The sequence below is a fragment of the Martes martes genome (genome assembly GCF_963455335.1).
Source record: "Martes martes genome assembly, chromosome: 7".
NCBI classification, from domain to species: domain Eukaryota; kingdom Metazoa; phylum Chordata; class Mammalia; order Carnivora; family Mustelidae; genus Martes; species Martes martes.
In genome coordinates this window covers 92,517,126-92,543,122 of record NC_137894.1, presented here as the reverse complement: position 1 = coordinate 92,543,122, position 25,997 = coordinate 92,517,126, and the positions used below count along the sequence as shown (strand labels likewise).

The window sequence follows — 25,997 nt, the reverse complement described above, 5'->3', positions numbered from 1 at the left end:
TTTCCCCTACCAACCACCATAAGCAATCAAAAGATAAACAGTGAAGAAAAAAAATAAACAGTGATCTGACAAAAGAATATATGGAATTCATCAAAGGAAAAGACTAATTTTCCTAATGCAGCACTCCTAAAAATTAAGAGGAAAGGAAAGCCATTCTCATGCATTACTAGTGAGAAGGTAAATTAGTATATTATCTGTAAGAAGCAGTTTTTCAATATTTGTCAAAATTGTAAATACACATGCTCTTTGACCTATCAGTCCTGCTTCCCAAATAGTGAATGCACAGCTTATTAGAGTATTGTTTATAATAGCAAAAGACTAGAAGCAACTCAAATTCTAGTCAGATTAACTCTGGTACATTATGTAGCCATAGAAATTAATGAAGAAATTCTTTATGTACTATTATGGTAAAATGTTCAAGATATATTAAGTGAAAAAAGTTAAATGCAGTGAATTATTTGGCTGTGTGTGTACTTGCATATGTTATATGTGCATATATATATGTGTGTGTGTATATATATACACACATATATCTGTAATTGCTTTCCTTTTATTAAATATATCTGGGAGAATATATAAGAAACTGAAAACATTAATGATACCTCCAAAATGAACCAAGATCACTTGGAGATGAGAATAAGAGGGAAACTTTTTGAATTTTGAACTATGTGACTACAGGAACTACTTGAAATATAAATAAAATTAAGAAAAATCAGGGGCAACCAACAATTCAATGACACAGAGAAAAGATGGAAAGTAATAAATAAGAGGCCTGAAAATAAGCCACTCCATTTGATAATCAAGCAGGACAGTGCTGATTTTATGAAAAGTAATTTCCATGGTTTTGAGGCAGAAGCCGAATAATAATGACTGTGAAAAAAAGTATTCAGTCCTCTCTTGAAGCTTAGTGAAATTTTAATTTGCATTTATTTGGTAAAAACAATAATACTCCCCCAGCAATCCACAAATTATTTTTGGTTTATTTTTGATTTGGTATTCATTGCAAGTGAAAGTATATTGAGAGTATAATTTTGGACAAAGTTTTTGGTAAGCGCTTTGGCCAAATCATCAAAAACTTTAAAATACTTATCCCTTTGGCCCTTGAATTTTATTAGTCATTTATAAGGAAATGATTTGGGGAAGTATGTATGTACATCTGTGTGAACAAAGATGTTCATTATGAAGCAATACTGAAAATGTGGAAATGACCTAAATGTCCAATAAAGTTAAGAAATTAGAATTCATCCATATAATAGAATAATATGTAACAATTAAAAATCATGCCTTCAAAGAATTTTTTTTAAAGATTTTATTTATTTATTTGACAGAGATCACAAGTAGGCTGAGAGGCAGGTATGCGGGGGAAGCAGGCTCCCCACTGAGCAGAGAGCCCGATGCAGGGCTTGATCCCAGGACCCTGAGATCACGACCTGAGCCAAAGGCAGAGGCTTTAACCCACTGAGCCACCCAGGCACCCCAACCTTCAAAGAATTTTTAACAACAAAGAATAATGTTCAGTTGATTATAGATTATAAACAGTATCCCAATTTACATAACATATTCAGAGAGGAAATTTCTTGACTAAAAACATCACTAGCCATTATCCCTCACTGAATGAGTTTTGGTTTTTAGTTTTTTTGTTTTTTTTTTTTTTATTACATCACTTTTACAATGATGGCAATACATCTTCCCCGCCCCCCAATGGAACACATGGTGGACTCATTAATATCATGAATATATTTCCTAAAACTTTGAAAAAATGAGTTTCCTAGGCCTCTACACTATCTTGACTCACCAGCTCTAATAGTTGGCTTCCTTTTTATTTTAAATAAAGAAACGGTTTTTATCACTTCAGAAGTGACTTTTTTGTACAGGACAGCAGGCTCATGGGGTGCTGATCCTGAACAGCTGGCCAGGCTTATTCACTAGCTATACAGCAGTGTTTGTGGTTCACATTAATACCTTAATACAGTCATATATTTAGAATTTTAAACATGTCATCGCTTTATGGTTGCTTCCAGATTATCATAAAGGAAAGGATAATTGATCATAAAGGATCTTGAATTCAAGAGAGAATTAGAATTGGTGTTCAGTTGGTATTTACTGTCATAAGCAAGACTATGAACTGTAGGGAGAAATGGGAACAACCAATCTGTTTGGCTTCAGTTTGTGTCTGTAAATTGAAACAAGTATTTGCTAAGAATGAAAAGGGGGAAAATAAGCTAAAAAGAAACGACTCAACATTTAGTTGGAAGCTATAAATTAATTGAGGATTTTCATCACCAGATATATCCTTAAAGTGGCTAACTGTTAAGATTCAATCTGGATAGGGAAGGAAATAAACAGTAGAAAGGAGTGAGAGGTCTTAAAGGGAGTCCAGGGACAAGTCGGCGCAGTGAATTTTGGAAAAGAGAGCAAGATAGTGATTGGAAAGAGCACAAATGGAACAATGAGCAATAAACAGAACCATAATTTCCTAGAATATTCTTACTCAGTGTTTCCTTTAAAATGTTAGGTTGAAGCATTTTGTCCATTTCCATTAGTACACTGTTGTCTTAAGACAACATTTGGAAAAGACAAATACACTTTTCCTGTTTTTAAGTTTTTATTTAAACTCTAGTAAGCTAACATACAGATTAGTATTAGTTTCAGGTGTACAATGTAGTGACTCGGTACTTCCATACGACACCCAGTGCTTATCACAAGTATGCTCCTTAATCCCCATCACCCATTTAGTCCATCCCTCCCCTATCTATCTCCCTTTTGGTAACCATCAGTTTGTTCTCTATAGTTAAGAATCTGTTTCCTGGTTTGCCTTTCCCCACCTTCCACCCCCAGTTCATCTGTTTTGTTTCCTAAATTCCAAATATGAGTGAAATCACATGGTTATTTGTCTTTCTCTTATTTTACTTAACATGCTTTCTGGCTCTATCCATGTTCTTGCAAATGGAGATTTTCTTTATTCATCAATTTCTTTATTCATCAATTGATGGATACTTGGGCTGTTTCCATGATTTGGCTATTGTAGGTGATGTTGCTCTAAACATTGCAGTGCAGTATCCCTTTGAATTAATATTTTTTTATTCTTTGGGTAAACACCCAGTGGTGCCATAGCTGGATCATAGGGTAGCTCTATTTTTAACTTTTTGTGGAACCTCTGTACTATTTTTCACAGTGGCTGTACCAGTTTGCATTCCCACCAACAGTGCACGAAGTTCCCCCTTTCTGCACATCCCCACCAATACCTATTGTTTGTGTTGATTTTAGTCATTCTGACAGGTGTGAGGTGATATCTCATTGTACTTTTGATTTGAATTTTCATCATGATCAGTCATTTTGAGCATTTTTTCATGTGTTTGTTGGCCATCTGGATGTCATTGGGGAACTGTCTATTCATGTCTTCTGCCTGTTTTTTAATTGGATTATTTCTTTTTTGGGTGTTGAGTTGTAGAAGTTCTTTATATATTTTGGATACTAACCCTTTATCAGCTATGTCACTTGCAGGTATCTTCTCCTATTCCATGGGTTGCTTTTTAATTTTGTTTGATTGTTTCCTTTCCTATGCAGAAGCTGGTTATTTTGATGTAGTCCCAATAGTTTATTTTTGCTTTTGTTTCCCAGAAAAAAAAATATATACTCCCCAGAAAATACACTTTTTCCCAGAAAATGTACTTTTTAAAGATCAAAACACATTTTAAATTAACTTTGTCAATTGCTATTCAAGCTGTGGAGAGAAGTATGATAGTTAATGTTGACTTAAAATTTTGTATTCAAACAGGAATGATTGTGATAAATATGTCTTTCGTATGCAAAAAAACCATAGAAGTAAAGGTGGCATTGTCTGGGGCAATATCAAGAAAAAAGTAAGTTTATTTATTCATTTATTCATCATCTTTATGGAACAACTATAATATATGGCAAATTGTGGGAGTTATATGTAAAAGTTATTGCCCTCAAAGTAGTTACTCTTAGAGAATATTATTTATGGAGGTACAATGAACCACCTTGTCTCCCAATTATATATTCCTTCTGACCAGATTATAGCAATTTCTTCCTCCCTCACCCACGTTGAAATACTTATATTGCACACTTGCTCTAGAGTATAATTCTTCTCAGAGAGTTTGTAAACTAAACATTGGGATTACATAATCCTATCCAATCTCTATGGGTTTCCTTTGTCCACAGGAAATGGTAGATACTTAAAATCAGCCTGGAGACTAAATTCTTTAAAAGAAATCTCCAATATTGAGGGTGCAGACAGACTCAATGATTCTTAGATTTCCTTTTTCCAGTCCCACATTCCTGGGACCAGAGAATGAAATTCTGGTTTGTTGCAAAGGACCTGGAATCATCATAGTGAGAAAGACTTAGCTGGCTTCTAGTCTCTATTTCGCCAGTGAAAAAGTTGGGTTGTTTTGACAACTGTTTCACAAACTTGAATGTGGCCAAGGGTCACTTAGGGATCTTGTTAAACAGATTCTGATCCAGTAGATTTGAGATTTCTGCATTTCTAACAGGCTTCAGATGATAATGCCTATGTTGCTGTCCATGGACCATACTGAGTAGTAGCAAGATCTTAATCCACTCAGTCTGTTCACATGGATAAATCTATAAATCTATAAGGACCCTTCTTATTAAGAATTTTTATTTCTTTGTATTTCTGACATCATCCTAACCAGTACTGGACTTCTTTTCTTCTTAATGGGTCATAATGGGAGCAATCTACTGAAATACAATAATATCCTTGTGATTTAGTCCTATTTTTTCACAGACTAGTATTTTGTAGTTAGTGTGTGAGACAGAGAGAGCAAAGGATTTAGAAATGTTAAAAATTCTCATTTCAAGATTTGACTTCCCGTACCAGCTTTATAGTAAGACAAGCTATTTGGGCTTTCTAATCTCATTTTATTCATGTATGGTTATCATTGATGTGGGAATCATGTGTTTAGTGTCCTTGAATGATTTTGAGAGCTAAATGATAGAATAGTGTTTTTGACTCATTTCACAAGAAAAAGTACATTTATGTCACAATCTGATCATGGGTTTGTATCTCAAAAGTTTGAACTATATTTACCTTTAGTACAGTGGATACACCCTGTCATATTTTCTATTCTATTCCTTTTCATTTTTTAAAGACAGGCAGCCATGGCCAAAAGTTTAAAAGTCATTGATGTAATAAGTATGTATCATACATTTAAAATTTGTCATATAAGTTACCATTTTAGACAAGAATTTAAATTTTGCTAGTGTAAGGTAATGGATTGAATACTTAGATTTTGGCAACTGTCCAGAGGCCCACAGACTATCCCGTCACCTCTGTAGCATTAGTTTGTAATATTTTCTTAAAAGTCATGTTTGCCAGCAATAGGAAAAACACTGAATAAGTATTCTTGCCCCAGATAAATTCAACTTAAAGTTCGACATTTCACAGATAATTATAATGTGATTAGGTATCATTATAGGCATGTGTTCAAGGTACTTGGGATGAAGCATGCTTATTTTGCCTATGTTTGAGGCAGAATTCACAGAAGGTACTATTTACTATTAATATAAACTCTCTTGCAGGTTGAAACTGATTTTTTAACTCCAACATCAAAGAAAGAAACCCTGTTTAACAAAGGTAATTTATTTTTCTTTTGTAGCTTAATCTATTATAAGATAGCCTCTTTATTAACATGGTACATGAAATTAACTGCTCTCAAATGGGCCAGACTTAAACTATTCAGTTTCTCAGTTCTTTTTAGTTTCTTTGAAATTACTTTTAGAAGTATATTCATCTTTATTAAACTTCTCTTTACAGAATTAGGAGAAAATTCTGGTATTGGAAAACTTTTCACTAATGCTATGGAGTCTTTAGATGAAGAAGATAAAGATTATTATTTTTCAAATTCTGATTCTGCATAGTAAAAATGAGAAAATATTTCCAGGATTTTTATCAAGAAGCAGATATTTGTATCTTCTTTTGGAATACATATATTTTCCTTATAACATACCTTCATATGAAATTGTGGAAGGTTTTAGGAGTTTGTATTCAGAGTAAAACATCCTCCTGTAAATATTCCTCATTGCTACAGGTTACTAAAATATAAGGACAGTTGTTTTGCTTGTATAGATATTTTTAAATTTCTGCAATATTAAAATATTCTAGGGGTGCCTGGGTGGCTCAGGGGTTAGAGCCTCTGCCTTCGGCTCGGGTCATGATCATGGGGTCCTGGGGTCAAGCCCCACGTCGGGCTCTCTGTTTGGCAGGGGGCCTGCTTCTCCCCCTCTCTATGCCTGCCTCTCTGCCTACTTGTGATCTCTGTCAAATAAATAAATAAAATCTTAAAAAAAAATTCTAGATAAGTCTCTCTTAAGCATCCAAGTCTGCTTACTTTAAGAAAATCATGTTCCAAACAGATTTTTTAAAGGCTTCCAAGAAAATATTGCTACCCTTAGGGATAGGGTAGGGGAGGGAGAATGAAAAGTAGATTGTACTGCTGGGTACTGGATACTGGGTACATGAAAATGTCTGAGTTAGCATTTGTTATCACTTGGTATACAAGCCAGAATTGATCTAATGTTTAAATTACATGTTGTTGAAACTAACGTGACACTCTTTCTCCTGGTTTTTTTCTTAAAACTTGTGATTGGCATATCTATGAAACCTATATAAATTTAATTTATTGCTTTTTCGGTATTTTATTAGGTAGAATCAGAGAACAAATTTTGTTGCATTACGCCTTATTTACATATGCAGACATGGTTTACATTTGGTCTCAAAAAGACTGGATTAGGCAAACATTCAAGTAGTTGAACTACATTGTAAGAAGTTAATATTTATAGTAAACATTTTCTTTTCAGATAACTCCTTTGGAAATAAATATTATTTAGCTCATTTTGCCACTCCGTTTTGAAATTTGACATAGAATATTTTTCCTATGGTTATAGTATATATTCACTTACCCTTTCTGTCCAGTTAAAGATTGTTCAAATAAACTTGGTTTGGTTTTATAACATTTGTATTTTTGTGGTTGTTTGATTACTGGATCATAGAAAGTAAATAAATATGCACTTTGTTATTGGTTCAGCTTGTTGCCTCAAAAAATATCAGAACTTTTAGTAAAAAATATATTTTCTTGTTTCTTAAGAATTTAGTCAGTAACAATCAGTTGTATATAGAACTTTTGGAAACACAAGATTTGAAAAGAATATTGCTGAGATATTAGACTGAGTTCATAATTGTTTCTGCCACAAAGACTTAGATGTAGAATGGAACAAATGAAGGCATTATCTTAGTGAAATACAGTTTTATGACTTAAATTGCCAATATTTGGTATAATACCATGCTGTTTAATGTTAATGGATATTGTTTTTAAGGAGTTAGAAGGTACTTAAATTCCATAATGGGAAACAAAAGGATAATTTTGATATAGCACAGACTTCACACCAAAAAGTATGGCCTCCCCCCTCCCCAATTCCCTTTGTCCTGCTGGAACTCATTCAGTGTCCTTCCTAGTATACTTTACTGTATCCCACCTGCTAGGTACCTGGTTAGTCCCATTTCTTTCCATCAGGTCATTAGATAAGCTAGTAAGCCTTAAAGTAACCTCCAAAGGAGACTTAAAAGTAGGCTTAAAGATGGATTAATAATTAATAGGGCTAACAGTTAAGTGCTACCAATGAAAGTATAAAGAAGACTACTGCAGCTTAAATATGGATAGAGCTCTGTACACAGCAAGCATAAATAAATAAAATCCTCTAGGTTATTTAATTTAAAAAATATTTTGTCTGGTGGTTGGACACAAAGAATTTGAGCACACTGGGGTCTGTGTGGGAGGTGCTGCAAGGTGGTCATCATCCCAGGTCAGTGGGAAGTTGTTGAGGAACTGCATGCTTCTGGCATGCAGCTAGGGCATGGTACCACCAAATGTCCCCACCCACCTGCACCGCTGACAACATGTAGCAGGAGTAAGCAGCAGCAGAACAGCAAACTGGAACCAGAAAGAAGCCCCTCTCTTCCTTCTACCGATAAAGCTTAAATCATGCCCACTGTAGGGAGAAATGTTCAAAAAGTCCAGTCCATTATAGCAAGATACCAAAGGGTAAATTTGAGCCTGAGAGAAAAATAAATCAATGCCTGCACATGAGCCAGTAACTTCTAGAATTTTTCACTTCAACAGAATTACTGAACAGTAGAACTATGAAATCTGCTCTAAGTAGAATTAAGAATTTATACTACCACAAAGAAGCTAAGTTCACAATTAAGAGTAACTTTTTAGTTGGGGGGGAGAGGGGGCGGGAACCTGTCTCTAGTTCCTGGGTTCTGGTTCTAGATTTCCCAGTAAACTTGAATAAGTCACTTGTTTGTGGGCCTTATTTCCACCTGATAAGAAAAGAGAAAAGAAATTTGAATTAGGTGAACTCTGAAGTCCCTGCCTGGTATAAGGCAAGCAGAACTCAACTGTGAGGTTAGTTCACCTACTCTGCAGGGTAACAAGAAAACAATGAGGCAACCAGAGAATAAAAGACTCTAAATGGGGAGGGCGGGTGGTGGAGGGGGATCCATAGTTAAAGACTGACTAGGAGGGTCTCAGATATTGCAGATAAAAACATGGAGACATCCTAAAATATTAATAGCATCACAGACACTATTATGGGCACAGTGAAGTCCACATTCAACAGCTCATCTGATACTAACTAGTTTCCCAAATCTAAGCCAATACTCCACTTCTTTGAGTATGATATTTCAACAATAAAAAAAACAGTGTAGGTTGGAGTTCATACTAGCAGGATTTGACTATACTTGATTGGGACACTTTTGATAAGATAATCATATTCAGTTAAATTTTCATCTCTCCTAGTAACTGGAGCACTTATCTCATGATAGAGCTACCATTCACATCTTACCCAATATGTAGATAGACTCAGGCCATTTAAAATATTCTCTATGATATTATCATTTATATATAGGAAATTATTTATGACCATTAAGTTGGCAGCAGACACCTCAACCTATTATGCTTACAAATGGCAAAGTACAGTGCTATAATTTCTGGAAATTTTCTAAAATACATCTCTACCTCAAGCTTTTACTTTTTTTTTTTTCCCCTCGGGCTCCTCAAGCTTTTACTTTCTTAAAAGCACCTTCAGTAAACCTTCCTTTATTCAATAAATAAGTTTCATAATCTAGTTAATCAAAATGATACTGAACATCAGGTTTTCTTTTAAAATAATTATAATCTATATAAATAAAAATGTACACAATATAAATTAGATATGAAACTATTCTTTTACATATTTTAAACTGATCACCACAAACCACAGTAATGATTATTGAAGTGCATTCGGTATTGCGAGAGTTCTTTTTCATAACCGAACCTGAGCAATATGATCATGCATCAGATTGTAGTCTACCTTGGTTAAGACCATCTGGTAACATCTGCACATCAAATACATAGTGAATATATCTGTATATCTCCTCAGCCTTCTGATGAGTTACTTGTGCATATACAGAGATTTCTTGAGGTGAGCTGAAAAATAGATGAGTAGAACTTTTGTACAATTTAATCTTATTTGCTTAAAGAACACCAAACATAAAAGAGTTAATATGTCCTTAGTGTTGAGTTTAAATAAAACAGTTATTCTCTATATTTAAAGTCATATATAAAAATAATTTCACTCTTTTACACATGGGCCTTTGGTTTAACCTATTTTCTGAAATCTTCCTTTTCAAGCAAAATAATAGACAAAAACTTACAATATTTGCAACTGTCACATTTGTCTAGTTCCAAAACTAAACAGTCCAGACTCTGAGAAACAAACTGAGAGTTTTAGAGGGGAGAGGGGTGGGGGGAATGGGTGAGCCTGGTGGTAGGTATTAAGTTGGGAACGTACTGCATGCAGCACTGGGTGTTATACATAAACAATGAACCATGGAATACTACATAAAACACTAAAGATGTATTGTATGGTGACTAACATAACACAATTAAAAAAAGAGGACAAAAAAAAATGCAAGCTCAAATATAAGAGCTGTCTCTCTAGCTCCCAGAAGGCTCTAAGTTCCCCAAAGGCAATTCTTCCCCCCATTAAGATCTTCAACTTCATGCAGTGGCTATAACATAGAGGCAAGCAAAAAATCTTTACTGAATGAGATAATCTCAACAGGTGCTATACATCTTTTTTTTTTTAATTAAAATTTCTATGAAATACTTCTAAGAATCATTTAAAAGTAACCATCCAAAAAAAAAAAAAAAGTAACCATCCAAAAATATTACAACATGGCGCCTGGATGGCTAAGTTGTTAAGCTTCTGCCTTTGGCTCAGGTCATGACTGGGATCGAGCCCCACCTTGGGCTCCAGGCTTGGCAGGAAGCCTGCTTCTCCCTCTCCCACTCCCCCTGCTTATGTTCCCTCTCTTGGTTTCTCTCTGTGTCAAATAAATAAAATCTTAAAAAAAATGAAAATATTAAAACAGACATACCTGTTAGTCATCTTTTTCACAGAAGAAAACCGGTGACACATATTTAATGCAGTTATGTAACTTATATTGGGAATACTTAGATAAAACTGAAGTGCCTCACATTGACTTCTGCTCACCACTGTTGGAACATGAATGCCAACATTCTTTCTTTGTTCTAGTAAAGATAGTTCCTTTAGCAAATCTGCAGTTTCTTCTTGGCAGGAACTGAAAAGAATTCGGATCCCAGCACCAATTAAGGCACTCAGCAAGTTGTCGTAGCTCTTTGTTCTCCTAAACATCCTGGATGTGTCTCCTAAATATTTCATATTTAGGAAAATGCAAACCTTAGTAAATTACATTAAGTAGAATCATTAATACTACATATAATCAAAATCCCAAGATCCATACCCATTAAGCAAATTAGTGCCATCTTATGCTAATGAGAAAGCCTCAACTAAAGATTTAGTGATTCTCAAGTATCTGGGAGATAAAATAGGAAGAATTATCTTTATGAGGGTCTTCAGTTGGAATCAAAAAGATGAGTCGGCAGGAGAGATCTCATATTCCTAGATAATTCATTCCTAAACACCAATACCATATTATCTCTAAAATTCATAATGCTAGCACTGATGAATATCTCAAGTACTGACTTAACTGATATAAAATCTTACATATATTTATCCCAAGAGTAACTCAAAACCCTGCATACCCATTTTAGTGTCATCCTTAATTCTTGCCTATTAACTTACTTCCCTACCTTTCCCATTCATTTCTTTTCATATTCTATCCTCCATCCTTTTGGGGGCATTTTTCATTATGGAAAAACAAAACAAAACTTTTTCCATAACTTTTTTTTCCTGCAACTTTTGCCATGTTACTTTCCTTTTATTCCAAATCTATTTCCTTCACAAAGGATATTTTGGTAAAGAGGAAATTATAGATTTTAGCACTAAGAGGACCGAAGAGATAGCTTAATCAAAAGTCACTTGTCAGAAAAACAAGGAAAGAAAGAGACAAACTTGGCTACTGAAAGAGTGACTTATCCAAGGCCACATAGTTTACCAGTGACAGCATGAGGATAAAAAGGTACAATGTTCAATTACCAACCCAGTGTTTTATATAAACTACATTATTTCCTTTTACTTTATACTGTGTGGCTGTATAATTCTTGAATTCTTCCATACTGGCTGGCCTTTTGCCTGCATGATTTCTCTTAGTCCTCATAATATTACAAAATGAATAGAACAAGTATATTACTAACCCCTCAGAGGGAGTGATTTGTCAACGCAACGTCACAAAGCTATTGTGACAACAGAATTCAGTGTGTCTTCTGATTCCATATTCCATGACCTTTTTTATCATTCTCAGGGCTCCCCCTACAAGTAGGTATCACCCAAATAAACTCCGTAACTGAAGCTCCCGTGCACCCATTTCAGCTCCCTAATAAGAACATCTGAGTATTCAACTGAACACTCTCTATACCTCAAATCTGCTCTTTGATAATCATAATTAATAAAAAGCACCACTACCTAGTGCCCAGTGAAAGAGATCAGTTGATTCAAGGGTAATTCTTGCCGCCTCCCACCAACTACTGCTAATCCTGCCTCCTAAATCCCCTAAATCCTCCTCCTTTTTCACACTACTGCCTTAAGGTCCTATCCTTTCTGGAGCCCCTGAAAAAAAGGCATGACTGGTTCACTTGCCTTCAATTTCTTACCCTTTAACTCTCAAACTGCCTTTAAACACAATGACTAAAAAATCCAGAAATAAACCTATTTATGAAGCAGCTAATAATAATAGCATAAAATAAACACAATAACGAAAAACATTATGGCTTTATATAAACACATAAAGTGACATTTTTGAGTCAGGTATTTATATTTTAAGAGTTTCCAAATCCTGATAGCAGAGTGAACTAAATAATAGTCTAGTTCCTTTACAGCCTTATAAACAAAAAGATTTAAAAATACAAACCTGTTTTTTCTCTGTCCTTCTCCACTATCACACATATTCTTTCAAACATGCTCTGTAGGTACTGGATCTGGTCAATGAGTTTGTTCTTATTGATACTATTTAACATCTCAGATTGAGACCTCCTTTCCACCACCATGCGGTTGCTCACAATGTAATCACAGCCATTAAGAGGACAAACCTCTACTTGTAAGCCATGAATTGCTCTTAGGGAAGAAATTACTTCTGATCCAGAAGTGATTTCACAACTATCTACAAGAATACAAGTTCTTTGGCCTTCCTGTGGAAGTCTAAGAGAAGCATATTTGCCAGCCAAATGTGGTCTTGAATTGGAACAATTTGCCACGGAAGTTCTCAAATCCTCCAGAGTACTACCAACCTGAAAAGGTGGAAAATACTGGTAACTATCAGGCTAAATATTAGTGCCATAAACTTCTAACACCTGAAACTGATTTTCCTTACTAATATTATTTCCTCTTTTTAACTGTTTTTTTTCTTCCTTCAACATGATCAAAGTGACTGTGTAACATGAAGGACCAAGCTACCACTTCACACCTAGTAGGATGGCTAAAATGAAAAACAAACAGTAAAATAAGTGTTGTCAGAATGTGAAAAAACTGGAACCTACATTGCTGGTGGGAATGTAAAATAGTTTGGCCACTGTGGAAAACAGTTTGGCGATTCCTCAAAAGTTAAACACAGAGGGTGCCTGGGTGGCTCAGTGGGTTGAGCCTCTGCCTTCAGCTCAGGTCATGATCCCAGGGTCCTGGGATCGAGCCCCGCATTGGGCTCTCTGCTCAGGGTGGAGCCTGCCTCTCTGCCTACTTGTGATCTCTGTCAAAAAAAAATAAAATCTTAAAAAAAAAAAAGTTAAAAACAGAATTACTGTATGACGCAGTAATTCTACTCCTAGGTATATACCAAAAAGAAGTGAAAATAGAGACTCAGATATTTGTTTGCCAATTAATTTTGGAAAATTCTCAGCCATTGCCTGTTCAAATAGATCTTCTAACATATTCTCTCTTCTCCTTAATTCCAATTATGTGTATCTTAGACTGTTGGACACAGTCCCACAGCTCTTGGATGCTCCATGCTGGGTGGTTTTTTTTTTTTTTTTTTTACCCTTTGTGTTTCATATTGGGTAATTTCTATTGACCAAGCTTTAAGTTTGTTCTCGTTCCATGATTGTGTTGTATCTACTGATGGGCTCCTTAAAGTTGTTCTTCATCACTCTTACTATGCTTTCCATTTCTAGCATTTCCACTTTCTTGTTTTTTATATTTTCCATTTCTGGAATGATGGTCTCTTTCTCTTCATGCATGTTTGTTTTACTTTTCCACTAGAACCTTTAATATATTAATCAAGATTATCTTAAAATCCTTGTCTGGTATTTCCAACATCTGAGTCATACCTGAAAGTTCTTGGGAATGTTTTCTTCTTCCTTCTATATATCTTGTAACTTTTGGGCAAAAGCCAAACATCTTGTGTAAGGTAGTAGTAATTCTAGAAATAGCTATGCTTTTTTTTTTTTTTTTTTTTTTGGCTAGGCCTTTAGTGTGTGGTATTTAACCAATCTAGTCAAAAGTTGAGTTTAGGGTTTTGTTTTGTCTTTAAAGATCTTATTTATTTGTCAGAGAGAAAGCAGCACACACAAGCAGGGAGTGGCAGGCAAAGGGAGAAGCAGACTCCCTGCTGTGGAAGGGGCCTGATGTGGGACTCAGTCCCAGGATCCTGTGATCATGTCTTGAGCTGAAGGCAGATGCTTAACTGACTGAACCACCCAGGCATCCCGGTTTTCTTATTGCTATGATTAGCCTAGAGACTTTAAACTCCCATAGTGTTACTTTGTATTTAGGGTGGGGACAGGGTTCTGCAGATCATTTTTTGAAATGTTCTCTCAGCTTTAGATCTTCTCTGTGAGCCTGCACCTCAGTGATGTTCTCTCTTTATACCCTTGTCCCTCTCAGCAGTTGATTGCTTTTGTTACTTAGTGCTTACTAGCCTGGTTGGAGGGAATGTTAGGCACATGAGGTGGCATGGCGGCAGCAGGGCAAGTGGTGGTGGGGGAGGGAGGGAAATTCTACTTTCCTGCTTCAGCCTGAGCTGGACTTTTGTCCCTCAGTCTCAGAAATAGGATCTGCTCAGTGATCCTGCCCTCCCTCCTCCCAGCGGTTGAAAATCTCTAATTCTCTAGGCCCAAGATGTTTTCATGCTCCTGTTTCAGGTATAGAATGTTTTTTTTCTTTTTGCCTTCTTCCATCTGCAAAGGGTCTTTCACCAAGGCTCTGAGATATAGCTATAAGGTCTGCTGCTCGTCCCCAGCAGCTTTTTGTTCTATAGGAGAAATAGGGGAGAAAGGAACCAGATGGGGTTTGCTGCCTTTTCCACAGTAACTGCTAGTCACCTTCCCAAAGGCCTGGCATTAGCAAAGGAGGCTTCTCTGATTCTCAGTCTTTCCTGTGAACACCTGATTGAGTCTATGGAGAAGGGTTATGAATTCCTCTCTGTGTGTAATTCCTAGGGGTTCTAAATTCTCATGCTAGTTCATTGCCTTTTGCAATTTATTAAAGTTTTAGCTTAGTCTTCTTACCAAAATATACAGTACCCAGTAACTGTCCCAAATCAACTAGTCTCTCATTGGAAGCACTTGTCTTTCCTTAGAAATGAGGCTCATCTACAACCTCAGCTCCACAATAGTTTCAAGTAAAACCATATTCTGTGGATTATCTAGCTTTTTGTTGCTGCTGTGACTAGGATGGGAACAATGTTCTTTCCAGTTTTCTATACCCTAAACTAAAGATGGAAGTCCTAATCACTCAAAAATAATCTTCAAAATAATTCAGTATTCAATTTCAAAAAACAAAAAATAAATGTTAAAAAAAAACTGCATTAAAGAACCAAAAGAGAATATTTAGAATACTTAGTTATTTTGAAGTAGAAAATGGTTTCCTAAACGTAACACTGAAGTTCAGAAACTGTAAAGAAAAAAATTGAGACTATAAAAAAGTTACCTCTTCCCAAGGCAAAATCCACCATCAACAAAAATGTACCTCATGTTCTCACCCCTCCTACTTCAAGTGAGAAGAATCATAGTACATTGAAATGGAGTATAAGTAACAAGAAAATTTAAAACACCTTTCTATAAAAATCTATTCATCTTTTTTCAGTCCTCAAAGTATTACTAGAGGTATCCATTTTTAAGAGCATGCCAATGTAGAAATGTAGCTAGTGCTTCTGATTTCCAAAGGATTGTGCATATACAGATCTTTCTCAAGTATGATGATAGGATTACTTCTCAATAAACCCATCATAAGTTGAAAAGATTGTTAAGTAGCAAATGCATTTAATACACCTAACCTACTGAACATCATAGCTTACCTTACACCTTAAAATTGCTCAGCATACATACATTGGCCTATAGCTGGGCAAAACCCATCTGATTTAAAGCCTATTTTACAATAAAAGTGTTGAATATCTCATGTAATTTATTGAATACTGTACTAAAAGTGTAAAACAGGATGGCTGTATGGGTATAGAGAGTTACAAGTGTAGTAGTGGTTCACACTCACAATTGTGTAGCTGACTAGAAGCTGCAGCTGCCAACATGACCTCAGAGTATCAAACTGCAGGTTGCTGGCCCAGGACAAGATAAAAAATTCAAAATCTTAAGTATGGTTTCTACATAATGCATATTGTTTTCACACTGTCATAATGTAAAAAAATTAAGTTGAACCATCTTAAACCCAGGGCCTTATTATGTACCTTGACCCTTGGGATTATTATCTTTACACTATAGCTAAAGATACTGAGGCTCAGAGAAATTAATTAGCCTCGAGTTCTATTACAAGACTTAATCTAGTCACCTTTATTCTAATTATGCCTTGAAGAAATAACTTTGCGCAAAAAAGCCTGGGGACAGTTTAAAACTGGAAACATCCAGATGCTTGGGTGGCTACTTTGGTTAAGCCTCTGACTCTTGATTTCAGCTCAGGTCATGATCTTGGGGTTGTAGGATTGAGCCCTGTGTTGGGACTCCACAGGGCATGGAGCCCAAGATTGTCCCTTTCCCTCTTCCTCTGCCCCTCTTCTCTCTCTCTAAAATAAATAAAAAATAAATAAATAAACCTTTAAAAACAAAAAGCTGGAAACATCAAATTAAGAGCTATAGTGTTGATACTAGGGCATGTTGCTAAGGCCGAATAGCCTAAATAAATAAAATATTTAGAGAAAATAAATAAAATATTTAGAGAAAGAGAAGTTTAGGTCTAGGTCTCTCTCCAAGATAACAATCAAGGGAAGGAATCAGTCATGTACAGTTAAGGGATTCCTATTACCAAAACCTTTAACCCCTATTTTAATAAAACTACTATAAACTTAAAAACTAAAAGTGGCTTTAGGGATTATTTCAGCAATAATAAAAGACAGGGAGAAGCTGGAAGCTGGACTATCTGGCCATTCTAAAACCAGAAAATTTTAAAGGAAGAAAATCAGGTAGTGGTTCCTAAACTTCTCTCCCTAGTAAAGTTACATATCTGAAGCAGGGAAAAGAAAGTTAATCTTTGGGGAACTAGTTCTGAGCATGTAATTTCTGCTAATTTTATTTTGCAAGAAGCCCATTTCCTACATCCTTTCTGTAAAACTAGCAAGCTTCTTTATAGAGTTTTATTAAGAAAACTATTACCATATTTAAAAAAATTAAAATGTAAACATCCCTATATGAATTATCAATAAATTTAGTGTGCTATTTTCTTGTTTGAAGAATTTCACCACTGAGGCACCTGGGTGGCTCAGTGGGTTAAGCATCTGCCTTTGGCTCAGGTCATGATCCCAGGGTCCTGGGATCGAGTTCCTCATCAGGCTCCCTACTTAGCAGGAGTCTGCTTCTCCCTCACCCTCTGCCTGCCGCTCTGCCTACTTATGCTCTCTCTCTCTCTCAAAAATAAATAAAATCTTAAAAAAAAAAAAAAGAATTCACCACTTTCTAAATTTTGACTTATTTAACACAAAACACAAAAGAAGGCAAAACAAGAGGAGAACTTGGCTAGCACCGTCGGAAGAGCATGGGACTCAAGATGTTGGGTTTGTGAGTTCAAGCCCCATGCTGGGTATAAAGATTACTTTAAAAAAAAAAAAAATAGACTTTTAAAAAAAAAGAAAAACAGCAAAAAATCTCTCTTGGTAAACATATGAAGGTTTTTTCTCTAATTTGATCCATACCTTCAAATGAATTGGAAATTTTCTACAGTCTTTCTGTGAATCAACAGAAGAGAATGACGGTGAGGTAGGTTCAATATTATTACAGCTCCGAGGTTTGAAGTCCAAAACATCAGAAACTGCATCCTTTAAATGAAGTGGTGTCTGTTGTCTCTGCTGTGGTGGCTGATTAACAACTGGGGCAGAATGGTCCTTGGACTGCAATGAAGACCCAAAATGCACTATATTCAAACAATGGTCCTGCTGTTTGCTCTTATTAACAGTGCTTGGGTTAACCACAATACTGGATTCTCTGTTATCATTTACAGTGTTTTCCTCCTCACTTGAATCATCTGGTAAAATAATTCTGGAGAATTTCTTTTTTGAACGTGCACAATTCTGTCTCGTCTCCATTTGTTTTAGCTTTACTGCACGTCGGGTTTTATATTCTTTACTCCCACTTGCAAAGCAATCTTCAGTTATTATGTTGAAATCAACACACACTTCTTCTTCACTTGATTGGCTTTTGTAAGACTCATCTTCATCAACACAAAAACTATCTTCTAAGTAGGTTTCGTCTTGCTCAGGAATCTATAGTAAAAATACCAATTAGCACATTATAAATTTCTTTCATAAAATCAGTATGTATTTAACATATTCTTTTAAGTGCATGAGATATTTATGAGTATTTCACTTTATCAATTCAGTCACTTGCACTCAACAAATATATCCTTACTATATTCTTTATGGAAGAAAATGAGAAGACTGAGATTTAAAAAAAGAATAATTTACCCCTAGAAATTTACACTCCATTGTAGGTAGCCAGAAAGATAAACAGTAATTTATAAACAATGTGGACAAGTGCTACATAACAAACACAATGGAAGTATAGAGATATGAATGACCGTATTACCAGGCTGAATATTGGCAATTTGTAAACAAAGAAGACTAGTGTGAAAATTTGTCCATAAATGAAAAATAATCTATAATTTTTAGAATATGACACCTTTGTAAAAAAATAATTTTCAAGAGAAATAAGAGAACACATAAGACTTAAAAATTGTTAACAGTTATGATGAACTTCTATTCACTTCTTTTAAACATTCTTCTAATTGGAAAACAATAGTGAATTCTAATTGGCTCAAATTGAAGATAGAATAATTTGAACAAATTAGGAAAAAAAAGCATTCTGAAGATAGAATAATTTGACCAAATTAGGACAAAAAAGCATTCTGAGAATACATTTAGTCCACCTTCCTTCCTGACTCAGGGCAGAAATTATCTCAAATAGCTCTAACAGTCCAGTTTCAGAAACAATGGAGGCTTAATTAACAGGAATATATTTCAACATTATCATCAGGAAACTCTCTGCTATATTTCTATATTTCATACCTGTGAGAAAATATTTATGTTGTTATGTTTCTTACGGACCATTTTATACTGATTGCTCATCAATGGACTGCGCAAAGATTTCATGTAAATAGCTCTCATTTCAGAATCTGTGTAAAGATAAGAATTTCAAGTAGCAAATTTATTTATTTATCTTTCAAAGATTTTATTTATTTATTTATTTATTTGTCAGAGAGACATAGAGAGAGAGAGCACAAGCATGGGGAACAGTCGGCAGAGGGAGAAGCAGGCTCCCCACTGAGCAGGGAACCCAATGTGGGACTCGATCCCAGGACCCTTGGATCATGACCTGAGCTGAAGGCAGACACTTAACCAATGGAGCCACCCAGACGTCCCTCAAGTAGCAAAATTAATTAAATGAAAACTAGTAAAGTATTTAACTTTGACCTATTCTAAATTTACATAATTCAAGCCCTGTGGAATTATTTTACCCAAAAAATATTTAATATGTACTGAAACAAGTCTAAAAACAATTATTAAAAAAGTTAGTTTTGCCTCTGAAATCAGGCTATGTGGTTGGATGATTGTGACAATTTATTTAAGCTCTCTGCCTTAGCTATCTTTCTCTGAAAATGAGTTTTAACATGCCTTTTCATGAAAAATAAATGTATATGAAGAACTTCAGGACCATATTTGATATATAGAAAATACTGAATGAAACACAAGAAATTCAGGCAAGAAAGAAAGCATATGCTTAAAAACATCAAAAGGCATAGCTAGTAGTAAGTATGTTTCATAATTTTTCAGTCGAGCAAAAACTGGGAAACACATTAAGTTTTTATTGATGTCTGCCTTCTTTTTAAGGTTATAATCAGACAGCAATTTTACTTTTGTCTCCCATTTTCTTTTACATTTTTTGAAGTGATTAACAGGTTCTTTTCAGAGATAAAATTGCTAATTTAATAGGGCTCAGACCAGATGTACAATGTTTTCTTTGAATAACGTTTCCTTTATCTCCATTCCATAGCATAGCTATCAACTACTAGATACCCTCCTGATTACCTATTCACTTCTTACTCATGCTTAATTCCTATAAACTTAGTGAGACTCTTACTTCTAGTTTCTTAGTTAGAAGAACTCAGAATCAGGAGCTTTCAGAGAATTCTGTTTGTTTGCTTCATAGATTTTTTTTTTTTTGATCTAATGTACATACAGTAAAATTCATCTTCCTTTATGGTACAGTTCTGTCTTGACAAATGTATTGTTATAAGAAACAATAAACTATTTGCTGTCCCTATGGTTTTACCTTTTCCCAAATGTCATATAAATGAAAAAACAAAAAACTCTAAAATCCTACATTATTTCAAATGCACTATGTCTGAAATGGAGTTTCAGGGGTGCCTGGCTGGCTCAGTCAGAAGAGCACACAACTCTTGATCTTAGAGTCATGAATTTGAGCCCCACACTGGGTGTAAAGATTTGTAAAAATAATGATAATAATAATAATAATAAATAAAAACTTTTTAAAAAATTGTAAAAATAAAATGGAGTTGCTGATCTCCGTACCCTCTGTCTAAGGCTCTTCCCTGCAGCCTGCCCAATATCAGACAACAACGACTCTGTCCTTCCTGTTGCTCAAACCCACTGACTCCTCTGTTTTTCTCAAATCCATCAGAAAATCCTGTCAGCTGTACATATCCCAAATCCAATCTTTCTCACCCTCACACTGCTACCACCTTGGTAAACACCACTAGCATTCCTTAGATTACTGCAATAACCTTCTAAATAGTCTCTTCTCCCACCTTTGCTCCGCTATAGGCCATTCTCAACACCAAAGCTAGAGCGATACTACTGCAGCAAGTCGGACCAGGAGATGCCTACTCATTAATTCTCTGATATCACTTCCTACCACTCCACTTCTCCATCGTTCAATTCCAGTCACAGTGCTGTTCCTGGAATATGCTGGGCACACTCCTGCCGCAGTATCTGTCTACTGGTTGTTGTCTTTGCATCAAAATTCCCCACCAGATTATACTGTAAACCTCCAAAAGCCGCTCTGGGGGTGCCTGGGTGGTTCAGTGGGTTAAGCCTCTACCTTCGGCTCAGGTCATGATCTCAGGGTCCTGGGATCAAGCCCCGCATCGGGCTCTCTGCTCAGCAGGGAGCCTGCTTCCCCCTCTCTCTCTGCCTGCCTCTCTACCAACTTGTGATCTCTCTCTCTGTCAAATAAATAAATAAAGTCTTAAAAAAAAAAAAGCCACGCCGTTAATGAACATCAAGAGCATAATACTAGGAACCCTTATTCTGAAATCATATCAGTATCAAGGACATAGTACTGAGAACAGTCTCTAAGACCTTTTTTCTTTAAAGTACCGCTTGGGAAAATTTGTTGTCTTAAATCATGACAGAGAGTACAAGAACAGAATAAATGGCAAGATTTGTGAAAGATTAGAACCCTGAGAACCCCACCAGAATCTTTCCTTTTTCTATTATAGCCAATATGAATCATCTGCAATTAATGTATTATATATAGGATCTGCTCAGGCATTGTTTGGAGACATCATTTTCCAAAAGTAGATCTCTCTTACTTGGCAAATTTAATAAATTTAGGTTTGTGTATCACCTGCTGTTAACAATCAGCATTGCTCAAGTCCTCATCTCCTTCTAGTCTTTGATCAAGTGTCACCTTCTCCATAAGACCTGCCCCTAATTACCTTATTTAAAATTACTGCTTGTCTATTATTAATATTCCCAACCCCTGTCACTCCAAATCTTCATCTCATTTTTTTATTTTTCTGTAAATTGCTCATCCTATAACATACTAAATAATTTAGTTATTATGTGTATTGTCTCTTTCCATTCACATGTTAGCTTCATAAGGGCAGAGATTTTTGTTCCCTTTGTTTACTGATACAGCTTTCTCAGAACCTTACCAGCACACAGTAGTCACTAAATACTTGTTAAATGAACATCTGACACTGAGCCAGCCAGATCATTCTGGTGAGAAATGATCAAATTAGCAGAAGACTATAAATAACCAAGTCTAAAAAAATAGCAAATAGTATAGAATTTGAATGAAAGTAACCAAGTATTTCACACATACCAAATTTACTTCCTTTTAAAGTTCTTTAAAAACTGACTAAAATATTTAAATATAACCACATTAAAATCACTGAAAATTAATAGAAAAAGTATCATTATATCATTTACCATTGATAGCCTGTGAAAGTTGAGTTTCATCATTTAAGAAGTCAAGTAATGAGGAGTCTTGTTCATTTTCTGACTCATCATTTTCATCTGATGAAACATACTCTGCCTCTTGTTCGGAGAGCTCTGCTTCGTAATCTAAAAACTTCTTAGCTGCAAGCTGTGACAAATTAGAAAACATGGAGACATCCTCAAGGAAATCATTTATTTTCTTAAATAATTGGAAATAGTTCTATAAAATGGATTTTTTGGCAATGCTTTTAAGACAAAAAAGAAAAAGAAAACTGCAAGAAGAAATGACAAAGTAGCACATCTATTTAAAATTTCTAATAATTCTATTATAAGCAAAATACAGCACAAGTCAGCACGTCAGTTTGCTGAATGTTTCTTTTTTTTTTTTTTTTTTTTTTTAAAGATTTTATTTATTTGACAGACAGAGATCACAAGTAGACAGAGAGGCAGGCAGAGAGAGAGAGAGAGGGAAGCAGGCTTCCTGCCGAGCAGAGAGCCCGATGCGGGACTCGATCCCAGGACCCCGAGATCATAACCTGAGCCGAAGGCAGCGGCTTAACCCACTGAGCCACCCAGGCGCCCCGTGCTGAATGTTTCTTAATAAGCATAAAGTCTCCCAGGTCTTCTGGTTAATTAATTTTGCCAGGAAGATGACTGCACCACAAAAAAGACTTCAGAAAAAAAAGGTGGTAAAGAATTATTTCTAAGGATTTGAGTATTGTATAGAGATTTAAAAAATGAAGTAATGACTGTGAAAGCAAATATTCTAAAACTCAAGATTTGTCTCTGTATTTTTTTAATTTGAGTCTTAAATTTTCAATACACTGAAGTTTCTTCATTTAGTCATTTAAAATAACAAAATACTAAAAGATAGTTTCAAAACAAGAAAGAAACAAAACTATCACAGCTTGAGATTTTAATTTCAGTAAAACAGGGTCAAAATAGTTTTAATTTTCTAATTTTTTTCTTTGAAGAAATTATAGTGAGAAATCTTCCTACATAAAATCTTCTATACATAAATTATATGTATAAATATATAACATAATAGTAAGTTATATATATATATATATATATATATATATATATACACACACACACACACACACGCACACACACATACATGAAAGTGAAAAAAGTTTACCTTAAGGTAACTCTGTTTCTTTCGGACTTTGATGCCCCTTTTTGCAGTCCTGTTATGACCCCTGAAGTCTTCTAATTGTGGATGTTGTTTGTGAAAATTCTCACTTTCATCACTAGATGATAATTCTAACTATAATAATTCAATAAAATTCTTGCATAAGAAAATATAATCAAATTGCATTTTATGTAGTTCTCATGGCTTATTAGTTTTATTTTCATTTTTTTATTATTTTTTTTTAAGATTTTATTTGTTTATTTGACAGACACAGATCACAAGTGGGCAGAGAGGCAAGCATAGAGAGAGGAAGGGAAACAGGCTCTCCACTGAGCAGAGAGCCTGATGCAGGGCTTGATCCCAAGACCCTGGAATCATGACCTGAGCAGAAGGCAAAGGCTTTACCCACTGAGCCACCCAGGTGCCCCAATTTTTTCTTTTTAAATAGTTGACCTAACATTTGACCTTTTTTTGTTAGAAAAATAAAATATTCTCACAACTCAGAGCCATGTTAAAAATACATAATCCTTAAGAATGTAAAAGTCACTGGTGCCTGGGTGGCTCAGTCAGTTAAGCATCTGCCTTCAGCTCAGGTCATGATCTCAGGATCCTGGGATCAAGCCCCAGGTCAGGCTTGCTTCTTCCTCTCCCTCTGCCCGATCCCCCACCCCCACTCATGTGGGCACTCTCTCTTGCCCTCTCACTCTCTCAAATTAATAAATAAAATCTTAAAATTTAAAAGTTAGGTGATATTAAGTACTAAAACACTAAATTAGGTAATATAGTAATACTAGTATTCATCCAATTTAGTATTACATCAAATTTATTTGATGAAAACTTGTAGTTTTAGTTTATCTCCTCTAGAAGATCCTAAAGGTCTTTACAAAAATTAAGTAAGCCTATAAATATAGCTATCAAATCAGTCAAAACATATAGGAGTCCTTTCAAACCAAGAAACCAATAAAACCATAATAAATTTTAACAATGAAGCCTATCACTTTATCTCTTACAAATAATATAAAATCAATCAAAAGAATAAAAGAAGTTCACCAAAATAACTTCAATTACCAGGAATAATTTTACTTTAAAACAGATTGATCATCAGCATTATCAGTATTTTAATTCATTTACCATGAATCAATCAGACATTCTAGTTAAGGTAGCAAGTTAAAGCAGTTTTTCTAGTGAAGTACTATAGGAGTATACAAAGGGAATATGAGTTGATTACATGTTTTATTAATTTTGCGGTTTATCCTAGAGTACAGTAGAGAATTAAAAAAAAACCACAGGATTTCCTAATCTCAAGGTTTTTCTACACTTACTAGCTTACAGCTGATAACAAATGAACATCATTAGCCTACTCAACTTCAGAGTCAAATAGTCACCAATGCCTGCCAGACATTGTCATTTCATTCACTATTGTACAAAATCCTCAAACTCAAACATATTCAATGCTGAATTTATCCCCTTTTTATTGTCTCTGAATTTGTGACACATGTCCAAACAGCCCTAGCCAAGAAACGGAGACTCATCTTGAACTCCTTCCTTTCCTTTTTCAGGAAGCAAATGAAAGAATAAGGTCTTCCAAAACACCTTCATTTTTTCCCAACTTTACTTCCTGGCACTCTTTGTCTTTACCATCTAATAATAAAGATGCTGTTTCCCCATTTTGTGTCATTCTTTAAGCTGCCTGCTCTGTTGGCAATGCTTTTCCTTGCCTCACTGCCAAATATGCTTTAAGAATTAGCTAAGGTCGAAATAAGTCAATCGGAGAAAGACAACTATCATATGATCTCCCTGATATGAGGAAGTGGAGATGCAACATGGGGGGTTTGGGGGGTAGGAAAAGAATAAATGAAACAAGATGAGATCGGGAGGGAGACAAACCATAAGTGACTCTTAATCTCACAAAACAAAGTGAGGGTTGCTGGGGGGAGGGGGGTCGGGAGAGGGGGGTGGGGTTATGGACATTGGGGAGGGTATGTGCAATGGTGAGTGCTGTGAAGTGTGTAAACCTGGCGATTCACAGACCTGTACCCCTGGGGATAAAAATACATTATATGTTTATTTTAAAAAAAATTATTAGCTAAGGTATTTATTATCTTCAAGAAACTTTCCAGAATCCCCAAGGACTAGGATAAGGGCTTATCATTTTTTATCATTTAACTTATTAAAAATTATATTGAAATTATCTGTTTACTTATCTCTTTCCTGTTAGATTTTAGGTGACTTAAGACAGTACCAGGATATAATATTTAAAGTAGTGTCCCTCAGCATCTTACACAGTAGAGATAGAGCAGATATTTAGGGAACTGCTGAAGTGTACTGAATAAAATTGTTTTTAAAGAAGTATAAATTTGAAATAGAAATTCCAATCACATAGGATTTACTATCTATTTTTGTGTTAACCATAAACCTATTAGATCAACCATATCTACATTCATCTATACATGTATTTTTCTTGTAATAATTACTCCAAAAGAATTTTAATTACTCTACATTATCGATTACCTACTTACTCTGTTTGGAGGAACCCTGCGTTTTTTTACAGCATGTAGTGGGGAATCAACTTCATTGTTTTTCTGATCCTAGATAAAGTAGATAATTAGATAAAAGGTTAAAAAAGAAAGACTTAAGGTAAAGGAGAAAAAAGCCTTTACATGATCACATTATTGTGATTATTAC

At 35.1% G+C, this 25,997-nt stretch overlaps 2 protein-coding genes across 2 annotated transcripts in view; one reads left to right on the top strand and one right to left on the bottom strand.

Annotated features, from left to right (window-relative positions):
* The window catches only part of MIS18BP1 (MIS18 binding protein 1), a 45,788-nt gene extending 38,794 nt beyond the window's left edge, over window positions 1-6,994 (top strand). Inside the window, exons 15-17 of the mRNA XM_080808561.1 lie at window positions 3,779-3,863; window positions 5,566-5,620; window positions 5,801-6,994. Coding sequence (XP_080664687.1) covers window positions 3,779-3,863; window positions 5,566-5,620; window positions 5,801-5,904 — 244 coding nt within the window. The 3' untranslated portion in view covers window positions 5,905-6,994. The remainder of the gene's footprint in view (window positions 1-3,778; window positions 3,864-5,565; window positions 5,621-5,800) is intronic.
* A 1,931-nt stretch (window positions 6,995-8,925) lies between these two features.
* Window positions 8,926-25,997, bottom strand: part of FANCM (FA complementation group M) — a 64,281-nt gene continuing 47,209 nt past the window's right edge. Inside the window, exons 16-23 of the mRNA XM_080808560.1 lie at window positions 25,832-25,900; window positions 23,319-23,447; window positions 22,169-22,325; window positions 19,001-19,107; window positions 17,633-18,199; window positions 12,419-12,794; window positions 10,466-10,757; window positions 8,926-9,512 (exon numbers count right to left, since the gene is read on the bottom strand). Coding sequence (XP_080664686.1) covers window positions 9,374-9,512; window positions 10,466-10,757; window positions 12,419-12,794; window positions 17,633-18,199; window positions 19,001-19,107; window positions 22,169-22,325; window positions 23,319-23,447; window positions 25,832-25,900 — 1,836 coding nt within the window. The 3' untranslated portion in view covers window positions 8,926-9,373. The remainder of the gene's footprint in view (window positions 9,513-10,465; window positions 10,758-12,418; window positions 12,795-17,632; window positions 18,200-19,000; window positions 19,108-22,168; window positions 22,326-23,318; window positions 23,448-25,831; window positions 25,901-25,997) is intronic.